At 38.7% G+C, this 12540-nt stretch overlaps 1 protein-coding gene across 4 annotated transcripts in view; it reads left to right on the top strand.

Annotated features, from left to right (window-relative positions):
* VPS41 (VPS41 subunit of HOPS complex) overlaps window positions 1–12540 on the top strand; it is a 162409-nt gene that overhangs the window by 59509 nt on the left and 90360 nt on the right. For all 4 annotated transcript variants that reach the window (XM_081800760.1, XM_081800757.1, XM_081800758.1 and 1 more), the window contains one exon: window positions 8332–8406. In XM_081800760.1, the coding sequence (XP_081656886.1) occupies window positions 8332–8406 (75 nt within the window). The remainder of the gene's footprint in view (window positions 1–8331; window positions 8407–12540) is intronic.

The following is a 12540-nucleotide window of genomic DNA, read 5'->3' as shown; positions in this document are numbered from 1 at the left end:
AGGGAGGAAGAGCACACACACATGTGAGCAGGGGGAGGGGCAGAAGGAGAGGGAAAGAATCTCAAGCAGACTTCCCGAAGAGCGTGGAGCCTGACTTGGGGCTCGATCCCATGACCCTGAGACCATGACCTGAGCTGAAATCAACAGTTGGACATCCAATCAATCAGGCACCCCAAAGTCAGATTCTTTATTGTATAATACATTTTTTTTTTTTTAAATTTATTTATTTGAAAGAGAGAGACACAGTGAGAGGGAACACAAGCAGGGAGAGTGGGAGAGGGAGAAGCAGGCTTCCCGCGGAGCAGGGAGCCCGATGCGGAACTCGATCCCAGGACCCTGGGATCATGTCCTGAGCCGAAGGCAGACGCTTATCCGACTGAGCCACCCAGGCGCCCCTGTATAATACATTTTTTAAACTTAGTTTTTTTGTTCTTTTAATTTTCATCGTTTATATTCCTTGCTTTTAGAAATTTAGATAATTTCCATTTCTTAGTGTCTTACAAAAGAAACCTGCTGTGGAAAGTGTCTTTGCAAAATAATTTTGTTGTTGTTGTTGTTATTTTAAAGATTTTATTTATGTATTAGAGAGAAAGAGCGAGAGCACAAGTTGGGGGGGATTGGAGGGGAGAGGCAGAGGGAGAAGCAGACTCCCTGCTGATCAGGGAGCTCAATGCAGGACGCAATCCCAGGACCCCGAGATCATGACCTGAACCAAAGGCAGACACTTAACTGACTGAGCCACCCTAGGCACCCCTCTTACTTCTTCTTGTGTAAAATAGGCAATACATATATTTTTAAAAAGATTTTTTTTTTTAATCTCAGAGAAAGAGAGTGAGAGCACGGGGGGGGTGGGGGTTGGGTTAGGAGGGGGCAGAGGGAGAGGGAGAGAGAATCTTAAGCAGAATCCACACTGAATGTGGAGCCCAAGGCAGGGCCAATCTCACAACCCTGAGATCACTACCTGAGCCAAAACCTAGAGTCCAACGCTTAACCTACTGCACCATCTAGGCGCCCCAGACAATACATATTTTGAAGATTTTTGATACACATTGTCAAATGATCCTTAGGAAAGTTTCTCCAAATTTGAATTCCCACCAGTAGGGTATGAGGAGTGTCTGTAAGCCAAAACTAGATATTTAAACAATCTTTGCCAATTCCATAGGCAAAATGTCTTGTTGTATTTATATGTTGTTATTACTAAGGTTGACTCTTTTCCTTGTTTACCTATAATTTGTACTATTTCTTTTGGGAGTTGACTGTTTTACTTGGTTTGATTTACATGAGTAAGAAGTCCAGATATTTTCAAAAACTAAAGAAGAATTTAAAGTGTACAATAAGCTGTAAAGTTCTTTGCAGTGTACATGACAAGAGGTAAATATCCCTAATCTTTAACTGACCTCTCATGAATCAGTTTTAAAATTATGGACATCCCAGTAGCTAAACAGTTTCTAGAGGAATAATCAATCCTCTAGATTGATTCATGCTTAGAACTTATAGTTTAAGGTTGTAATTTTTACTGATGTATTAACTAGATTTTCTCTCCAATTTTATTTGGTGTGACTTATGAAATATAAAATATTTGTACTTTCACATTAAAATAGGGAAAGGAAGGAGGTAGTAAATAAACATGTGCTAAATACCTTATCTTCTAAATGAGTCAGTGTATACCATTGCATTGATTTGGAGTGAGAGATAATTCAAGTAGAATTTCTGGAACTTTAAAAATAATCACTAATAGAGTACAAACAGAATGAACAGCATTTAAATTCTCCCTGGATAGACAAAAGAATTTGAGTAATATAGCAAAAGAGTAATAATGGAATGGGGAAACATAATTCTAAAAAGTGCAAAATACTTTGTTACTAAAAGAAAAATAGCCTCAGCTTTGATATTTGAAATAAATATTAAGCATGTTGGCAATAAAAATGTGAGGAAAAGTAGAGTTTAAGGCAAAAGAGTATTAGCCAGCAGACCACATATTATATTGATTACATTTAGGGATAAAAGGAAACTTTTTCATACCTTTGATGTGCCAGATTATAGGACATCTAATATCTAGACCAAAACTTACTTGAAATTCAGGGAGAAATGGGCAAAAACTACAGTTGTAATGGGAAGTTTTGAAACATGTTTCTATCAGTCTTTGATAGATCAAGAAGAAGAAAGTAAATAAGGATATATAGAAACTAGTTGATAATAAATAACATTAGAAATATGCGTATTTTGAACCAGAGATTATGTGTTCGTTGGAAATGAATATCTTAGGTTTCAAAGAGCAATTAATTTAAAAAAATATGTTATACAAACCACATTTCTGACCACAGTTGTAGTTACACTAGAATTTTATTAATAACTAGATAAATAACCAGGTAATACTGTCACCATCCTTAGAAATAAAACAAAATAAAATGTTACTTTTCTCAAAGAGGAAATAATTATTGCAATTACACATTATTTTTTGGCTTCTAATTTATGGCCAGTTTGTATACTTAAAGGTAAATGCCAGATATTTGATTATTTTATGGTTAATAGATGAGCAGCAAGAACTAAGGCGCACTATATTAATGTGAGGAAGTTACAGTAAGGTCAACAAAATTGTTCTAAGACAAAAAGGGAAAATTAATATATAATAAATTAATAAGATAGAAAACATTAAAAATGACATTTTCATATTTGCAAATGTAAAATAGGAAAAATAATAGTACCTTCTTCCTAGAATTGCCGTGAGGAATAAATGGTACACGTGTGTCACTCTTACAGCCTGATGCCCAATAAGCCTATAGGAAATGTTAACTCAGCAGTAGGAGGAGGAGGAGGAGGAGTAATATCATTAGTATTACTAAAATATTAAAAGAAGAAAAAGTAAAATAAAAAAATTTTCATCTCAAGAATATGAAATACAGTATTTTCTGGGAAAACCAAGATGACCAGAACAGAACAAGAACATTTGAGTTGCTTGACAGTCATGGGGGAAAAAAACATGATCTAAGAAATAAGCCACTGAAGGTATTGACCCCAGACATTTTCATGGGCAAGTTCTTCTTAATTTTACTTTAAGTTTTTAATGTTTATTTTTATTGTGAAATACAACTTGACAAAGCACATAAAATATGCAGTGAAACAATAGTTATAATGCAAACCATCATGTAACTAGCATTCTGTTGAGAATAGACAGTGTGAAATCCCCCTCCGCTCGAAGTTCCCTTAGAGGGACCCCACTGCACTGATCTTTATAGTTGAAAATGCTTAGCTTTTCTTTTTCATTTTCTGCCCTCTCTGTGTACCCCCTGTGCACTGTCATAGAATTTTCCCTATTTTTGTATGTTGTGTAAATGGAATCCTATTATACATACCAGGAAGGAGAAAAGGGTGCTTGCAGGCATTGCCACTCCCAGAATAAAATAAAGTGCAAGACCTCCAAGGGGAAAAGTATCACATTTTATTTGGAGACATTAAAGAAGGTCTAATAAATGGAGAAAGGCTCCAGGTTTATGGATTAGAAGAGTCAATATTGTAGAGATATCAAAGGGAAAGCTTTCAACATTTCACCATTAAGTGAGAATGAGGACTTTTCATCCCACCATGCCAACAGTTTTTACCAGGAATGGGTGTTGAGTTTCATCACTTTCTGCGTCTGTTGAGATGATCTTTTGATATTCCTCATTTATTTTCTCAATGTAGAGAATTATAATATATTAGTTCATTTCCCTATGTTATACTAGCCTTAGTATATGCTGACTTTAATATTTTCTTTTTTTTTAAAGATTTTATTTATTTATTTGACAGAGAGAGACACAGCGAGAGAGGGAACACAAGCAGGAGGAGTGGGAGCAGGAGAAGCAGGCTTCCTGCTGAGCAGGGAGCCCGATGCGGGGCTCGATCCCAGGACCCTGGGATCATGACCTGAGCCGAAGGCAGACGCTTAATGACTGAGCCACCTAGGCGCCCCTTTATTAATGTTTTCTTTAGGATCTTTCCATTTATGTTCATGACTGAGATTCACTTGTACTTTTTCTTTCTCATAATATCCTTGTTGAGCTTTGTTATTATAAGGTTATGCTGGCTTGCTAAAATGATTTGGGAAACATATCCTTTCTGTTCTGTTCTCTGTAAGAATTTGTGTGTGATTGGAATTTTTTATTCTTTGAACTCTCTCATGAATTTATTGTAGTGAGTGAGTTTGACAGTGAATAAGATAAATAAGTAAAACACATAGTAAGGTAGGTAGTGGTAAATGCTACAGGGGAAAAATAAAGCGGTGAAGGAGTTGTAATGTTTGGGTGAATGTTGAAATTTTAGATTGGTGGCCAGAAAGCATCCCTGAGAAGGTGACTACCAGTGAGGATTTGGCGGAGACGCATTCCAGGCAAACAGGTGTAAAAGCTCTAAGGCAGGAAGAGAGCAGGAAGGTCATTGTGGCTGGAGGAGAGAGAATAAGGCAGAGCATAGATGAAGGGAGACCTTGGCGGGAGGGCTGGAACCAGATTGTTGAGGACTCTTAGCTCATAGTAAAAACTTCGGGTTTTATCCTGAGATGGGAGGCCATTGGAGGATTTGAAAGGGATGACATTATCTGATCAACCTGTTAACAATAGCTCTCTGCTGGTTTTTGAGAACAGACTTCTGGGAGAGTGACAGCAGAAGCAGGTCCACTAGGTAGGAAACTATTAGGATGATCCAGACAAGAATGATGGTGGCTTGGATGGCAGCTCTAGGGCTGGTGAAAGTGGCCCAGGTCTGGATAAATCTGGTTTACGCGATGATAAGAATTGCTGACAGAAACACAGTAGAGTGTGAAAGAAAAACAGGTCAAGAATGGCCCCAAGGTTTTTTGCCCTGAGCAGCCAGAAGAATGTAGTTGTCCTTAACCAGGATGAGGGAAACATTAAGAAGGGCCCTTTCATAAGGGAGCATTACGATCTTGGGTTGGGATACGCTTTAGTTGAGATGCCTGGTAGGCATCTAAGTACATCTGTAAAATAGGCAGTTCTGTATATTGGTCTGAAAGAGGGAGGGGCCCAGTCTAGAGATAAAATTTACGAGTCAGTTCATGGCTTGGAAGAAAACCAAAGGAAGAGAAGAGCCACAAAGGACTGAACCTGAAATATAGAAATCAGGAGATTGAGAGAATTCGGCCAAAGACACAGAGAGGGAAGCTGGAAATTTAAAAGAAAACCAGACAAGTATGGTATCCTGGAAGCAAAGAGAAGGAGAACGTTATCAGCAGTGTTACATCCGCCTATTAGTTAAAGTAAGTTAGGTTTGAACATTGACCACTGTGTTTAGCAACATGAGGGTCATTTCATCTTTAACTTCACACAGAAGCCTAAAAATCCCGAAAAAAGCCAAGGAAAGTGGAGATCTTTGGCTCAGTCTTGCCTTTTACCAGGTAACAGAACATACTATGTGTATTATAATTAAGTCAATGATGAATCGATATAGCAACAGACAAAGAAACCACAATTGAAAACCCAGAAGGTTATCTGAGGGCATGTGAATATTTACTTTATGACAAACAGTTCTCTTCAAAAGAAGGATGGATTATTTAATAAATGGGGCTACCCCAACTGGATATCCATTTGGGAAAAAAATGAGTCCCAAAAGTATTAAAAACTTATACGTACATTAGAAATAAAGCAATAGCCATCTTCCAATTTAAAAAAAAAGGAGACCACATACAATGTCTGGGTGAGGTATTGTACCAAGACCTCATACCCTAAAAATAAAAAGGAAATTAACAAGAAAACAACAAACATGTCTGTAGAAAAATGAGCAAGAGCTGTCTGTGAATAAGCTCAACTGCTTGAACAAATTAATTGGCCAGTAGACTTAAGGAAAATGCTTATGTTTATTAGTAGTCAGGGAAATAAATCAATAATATTGATCTTTGGCAGAAAAAAAAAAATTCTGTTGCTCACAGGGATGTGAGGGAAGGGAATCTCAAACTTTGTAGATCTGCTTTTCCCTGTAACATTGTTAATGTGGTGGTACAGATTCTACTCGGGAAAGAACACATTGTCATGAAAAGTCTACCTAGCCACTGAGAAGAACTGTGGTTCCACATAGCTCTCAGAAACTCTTGAGGCCTCCTTTTCCTTATCGTGAGGTGGTGACGACCATGTGTCCGCTACTGTATCTGCTGGGTCTTTGAAAATGATGGAGTATGACCTGGAGAGGACTGACACAGAGTCCCAGAGTCCAAGAAAAAAAATCACATAAATTGTGACATATATATGGGAAGGAAATACACTTCTTAATTGTACATTGTTGTAAAGAAGGGCCTTATAAAGAAGGACTGCATTCAGCGGTGGATCTCAGTTTTGTAGGCCTGGAATGGCACCATCCAGTAGAACTTTCTGCAGTGAGGAGAATGTTCTGACTCATGTGCTGTCTAATACGATAGCTGCTGGTCACGTGTGGTGGTTGAGCACTCGGCATACTTCAATTTTGTTTAGTTTTGATTCTGTACAAACAGTCACATGCAGGTACTACTGTGTTGGACAGGACAGCCTATCAGCATTGATAGACTATGTGCCCCTATTAAAATGTAATTTGAGATAGATTATAACCAAATGTCAGTTAAATTACAGTTAAGGGTGTGCAGGGTTTATATTTGCCAAGAGTAAATGGGTATTAAAATGTTGGTTTATGAACAAAATGATGAGCGTCAGGAAATTGGTCCCGGAGGATTCTCAGGGAGGAAAGCATTTATCCAAAGAAGACTATAGAAGCTGAGCAGTCGGGCCTCTCAGTCAGGAGTCCAGATGCGCTGGCCTCACTGCTTTCCCAGTTCGGCTTGTATTTTGTTTTGCGTATTCCTTGCCATCCATCACTCTCCCTGTGCAGGACGCCTGTCCCCTGCTCTCTAGGTCAGATCCCTGGCTCTTTCTCTGTTGTGATTCTCATCCATGGACTTGGGTTTATTCCCCTGTGAAAGGGATCAAATATCTATCTACAAGGTCCTTTCCTTGTTTAACATTCTAGAAACTTTTTTTTTTTTAATTTTGCTTATTTATTTGAGAGAGACAGCACGAGTGAGGGCAGAGGGAGAGGGAGAAGCAGTCTCCCTGCTAAATAGGGAGCCAGACACGGGGCTGGGTCCCAGGACCCTGGGATCATGATCTGAGCTGAAGGCAGACCCTTAACCAGTTGAGCCATTCAGGCACCTCAACATTCTAGGAACTTTTAAGGAGATAGGTTGCTTTTCATAGACTGCACTTCAGGAATGTTGCTTGTGCGGTGATCAACACGAGGAAGGACTCTGGGGCCAGCTGTCTCATCCTGCGACTGAGGAATTTCTCTCAATAGCATCAGTCAGTGGGTGGCCTTCTGAGGTCTGGGGGTCTTGGTCTGCCCTAACCTTTGCTTACTAGCTCTGAGATACTTTCCACTGAGAAAGGAACATTCCATTTTGTATTTTTCCATTTATTCTTATCAACAAGCCAAATTATCTTAAGGTTAGATACTTTAAAAAACGAATTCTCAGACTCATGTCATAACTGATGAAGGCTTTTCTTTCCATGCTTAGTTTGTTCGATCGTGTTTTGTGTAAAATAGCAGGAAACTGCCATTATTTAAGAAGGGGAAAAAAAAGCTTGCCATTTTTTAATGTTGTCAACATTTACCGGTTTTTACTTCTATTGGAAAATCCACTTATATGAATGTTTTAGTAAGGAAACAGTTGGCTACATAGAAAACTAGAAAGCTGTGAAAAATCATAAAAGTCCCGTTGTGTATTTACGCCTGGGAACAGACATTCGAAGTAGAATGCCTGATTTCGGTCTTGACAGATTTTTAAAATTTGAGATTACTCAAAAGAAGAGGCATAACAAATTAGTGACTATCAACTAGACCCTATGGATTTCCCCCCAGAAAGTACTAAGCATAAAGTGTAAATACAAAGTTGATTTAGTGATTTATGAGAGAAGAACGTACCAAACTAAAACAGTGAAGATTTTTCTTTACCTCATGATTTTTTATTTTGGCATTTGTTATGTTCTTTTAATGGATTTGGTTGGGAAGGAATTTTGGAATGGGGAGTAAATAGAACAGAATAAATAAAAAGGCATATAACCTGTAACAAAAATAACATTTTAGCTGGGACTGAAGCACGTGCAATACATAATTTTGAGAAATCTTAGGTTTCCGGGTTTATTATATGTGTGAGAGCAAAGCTGTACTTTACCATTTTCATTTGCAAAAACCGAGTATGTCTTAGACTTACACATCTAAACTGATAGTTTGTTTCACTTAAATAAAGAGCCAAGGCATTTGGTTGTTGATGTATATATTTTCCTGAAGTTTTACATGTTTGTTTGTTTGTTTGAATAGAGTCCCGTGAAGATAAATCAGATTAGCCTGGATGAGAGTGGAGAGCACATGGGCGTATGTTCAGAGGATGGCAAGGTATGGCGATGACATGGGGACGTGGAAAACACTGTCTGGTTCTGAGGTCTGGGATGGTCTCCAACTCCAGGGGCTTGGAAACGCACTCTGCTTGCTGTATACCTGCTTTAGGAGAACCTTGATTATTCTTTTTGGGTATTGGACTTGCTTCCGATTGCTCATAATTAAAGTAAAATATATGTCGCACAAATGTACCTTAGGAAAAGTAATTACAAGAATGTCAATAATGTAACTAGTATTAAGCTGATTAACAGCTGTGGCAGGGGGACCTGTCACCTTAATCATTACTGCTGTGCCACTTACACTTCAGTGACTAGTCTGCAGTTCCTGCAAGACAGTAGTTTAATGCCTTTCCACCATAAATCCACAAAATTGGATTTTGTGGGCATGATTTCTGTGGGCCGGTGGTTTTCATTTTCACACAAGTTATGAATGTTTCTCTTGAATTATAGAATCTTTTGATAAGCAATCATAGTTTATCAGAAGAATAAAGTATCTTACAATGGCCACGTTACATAAACGTAAAATCAATATATGTAGAGTTTTCTAAAAACCTGGCACCCACTTCCTCAACCTAGGACATACATCATTTGTGCAGTGTATAACTAACAGTTATCAGTGCTTCTTGCTGATGTTGAGCTGTGACATTTAGTGGTTGTGGTGATTGATTTTCCACTTATAAGAATGTCTTTTTTGTTTCTCAGTCGATGGAAGTCTTTTCTAATGTTGGTTTGCAATGATAAAATTCTAATGCACAGTGTATGTAAGCTACTTTTCTAAAATAACAGTTTGAGAAGAAAGTGCATTAAGAATCATTACATGATCTTACATATTCCTGACTGAATAGAGCACATTTCCTAATCTAATTTTGTATTTTTACATGATCTAAATTCAGTGGGTCATTAAGATGAGTAAATGAAAAACAGTGTACTCCATGTAAAAGATTTATACTCATTTAATCTATTAGCAAAAGAAAAATAAGTCCTCTTGACACACAAGAATGCATTTTATATATCTAAGCTTGATGTTGCCCAAAAGGTCTTTTGAAATGGTAATTGGAACACTGTGCTTTCCAAAGAACACTGTCAAATTTTACAGTACTTTCTAAAATTCCGAGGTGGGCTAGACTGTCAGGGAGGTGAGGGAGGAGTTGGTACGTATGGAAATTGAGAATTATCCAAACAGTTGAAACCTTTTTGTATTTATGAACTTGTAAAGGAAGGTCGTCTTTATTTTGTGTTCTTAAAGATAAGGAATTCCTTCTGGACTGACAACCAATTTAGTTAAACTAAATTGTTGAAAGAGAATATTCATTTTTCAAATTGGAAAAGAATTTTTACCAAAATACTGCATCAAGGAATTTTCGAAGCTTTAAATGTTGAATAATTATTATTTGAAGTGGCAAACTGGGATATTTTAACTCTGTCTAGTGGATAATGACCCTCAGATATCACCTGGTACACTTCTTTGCAAATACCTGTTTTCTCATTTAGGCAGATTTTTAACTGCCATATTTTGGTGTAGACCTGTGATACATTTTTGAAAATAGTTTTCACATATGTTCTATTAGCATTGAAAGAAGTGAAAATACATATTTTGGTGCACATAATTTATGTAAGCTAGCAGTATTGGGAAAATTAGCTAGTATAGAATGATCTGGCAAAGTGGTCAGTAATGATAAAAACAAAGATTATTACAAAGATAAACTCCAGATATCTAGATCTAATGCATCTTTAAATGGCTGTTGTGATTTTTCTTTCTTTAGTGTATTAAGACCCCTAGATAAAATATGTCACCTTCATACATAAACTAGAATCAATTTAGTGTAGAGGGCAGGGTGGGGATATTCTCTCTTAAAATTTTGGAGATGTTGCTCCCTTTTGTCTGACCTTTATTTTTGTGGACATGTCTGAGGCTAGCATACTTTTGTTCTTTCACAAAACCTTTTTAATTTTTTTTGTTGTTGTTCTCTCTTGGAGCTTAGACTAATAATAATAACAACAATAAAACAACAGTATACGGCCCTTGTAGTTCAGTTTGCTAAGTTATGTCTTGTTCGGGTCTATTTTCATTAATTTTGTCTGGAACACAGTAAGTCCTTTTGATCCATATACTGAAGTATTGTTTTCATTTCAGGAAAGTTTACTTCAGTTCTGATTTTGATTATTGCTTCAGTTCCATTTATTTTCATTTCTTCAAAGAAACCCAATAATACTTAGGCTGGAGGCAGTTACGGTGCAGAGGCTAAATGCTGGCTCCATATTCCGCCTGCCTGGGCGGGATTTCGGCTCCCCTGTGTTAGGCCGGCCTCATGGCTTGGCCTCCCGTTAGCTTCCTCTGCTGGGCAGTGGGCAGGCTGGGGGCCCTGCCTGGAACGTTGCCAGGTGCCGTGTGGATGGTGAGCCCTCTGGGTTTATGTTAACTGTTTTTACTGCTAACCATTCACTTCTTAGCCCATTGCAGACTGGCCTTCCCCCCCCTACATTATTGTACTTAAACTTTTCAAGGGAAGAGGGTGAATGGATAAGCACCATTCACTCTTCTCCTTTTGAAAATGTGTATATCGTAAGGAAAACTGGTCGTACCGTGCGTGGGTGGCACGTGGGTGTTTGTGCTTTTCTTTCTCATGGTTTTTCTCCTCGTCCTTTCTCTGTAGTCAGGGAGTTTCTTGTTCGTTCCCTTTGCTGATTTGCTTTTATTCCAATGTCAGCTTTGCCTCATGCAATAGTTTTATTCTATCTTGGATTTTTAATTTTCCTGAAGTCTTTCTATTGCTCCCAGCTCTATTTTCATATCAGCCAGATATATATTTAATTTGAAAAAAAATTTACAACTTCTTGTATTTCTTTCTTTTTTTTTTGTTTTAAATATTTTATGTATTTATTTGACATAGAGAGCACAAGCAGGGGGAGCGGCAGGCAGAGGGAGAGGGAGAAGCAGGCTTCCCACCGAGCAGGGAGCCCGATGTGGGGCTTGTGACCTGAGCCAAAGGCAGACGCTTACCTGACTGAACCACCCAGGTGTCCCTCTTGTGTGTTAGAGTGCCAGGCAGTATAGTCTAAAGGTTAGGAATGGATTCGTGCTGCCACATTTTAGCTGTGTGATGTCAGGTATGTTATTCCTATCTCTCTGTGCCTCAGTCCATTTCCTCCTCTATAAACTGGGGATAATGATAGTACCTGCCTCGTTGATTATTAGAAATAAATGAGTTAATATTTGTAAATTGTTTGGAAGAGTATGAGAACAGAAGAAACAATGCAGTAATTGCTAGCGATCATCAGGCTGTCTTTCTGCTCCAGACTCACAGAGGTCTTTTGTTCTTAGTGAAGTCACTGAACAGTTTTCCAATTTTCTTCCTTTTCTTCCTTTTCCTTTTTTCCCTCTTGAGTCATCAGAAGTGTGTTCTGCAATATCCTTTTTATAGACTTTGTGTGTGTTTTTTGTTGCTTGTTTATCCATCCCAGAACAAGGAGAAGAGCTCTTTTCTGAATCCAGGTTAGCAAACATGTTCTGTGTTTGATTGCTCTTGGCCTTGCTTGTTAGCATTTTGCATGTTGTGGAATCACCTTCTTTGCTCCACACAGGGGCCCCATAAATGAGCTTGATTTCCCCTGACCAGAGGTCATCAGTTAAAGCAGCTCCCCCAGTGACATGGGAGCCTCTGCAGCCACCTCTCCTGGGTCTCTGATGCTCCTCATGGGTGGAGAAAATGAAAACCAGTCTCCTCTGTGAGGGTCTCTTCAGCTCCCACCCTAGATGGAATGGCAGCTTCCATGTTCATCCCTGATCCTACTCGACCCGTTGCTGTTTGGAAGCTGGGGTTTGAGAGAGAGGCCGTTTCGAGGGAAGTAAGGCCTGGCAGGTTGTCCGACCCTCTGGCCACCTCACTCATGGTTCCTCTCCATCAGATGGGCTACGGTCGCCCGGTTTTCTGGTTGGCAAATACATAGAACTCCATGCTCAAGTGGAGAAGAATATACACCTTCTTTGCTGTTCCATGAGGGTAGGTTTTCTTTATTTCAAGCAGTAAAACACATATCACATGCCTTCCATGGCCCTCACGTGGCCCTACGGGTCTGGAGTTAATGAGAAATTGCCAGGACTGCAGTAGATTGGCCGTAAGGCCAACTGCTC

The sequence above is a fragment of the Leptonychotes weddellii genome, chromosome 12 (genome assembly GCF_054177405.1).
Source record: "Leptonychotes weddellii isolate Sample4059 chromosome 12, ASM5417740v2, whole genome shotgun sequence".
NCBI lineage: Eukaryota > Metazoa > Chordata > Mammalia > Carnivora > Phocidae > Leptonychotes > Leptonychotes weddellii.
The sequence above is the reverse complement of the archived record's forward strand: the minus strand, read 5'-3'. Positions and strand labels throughout refer to the sequence as shown.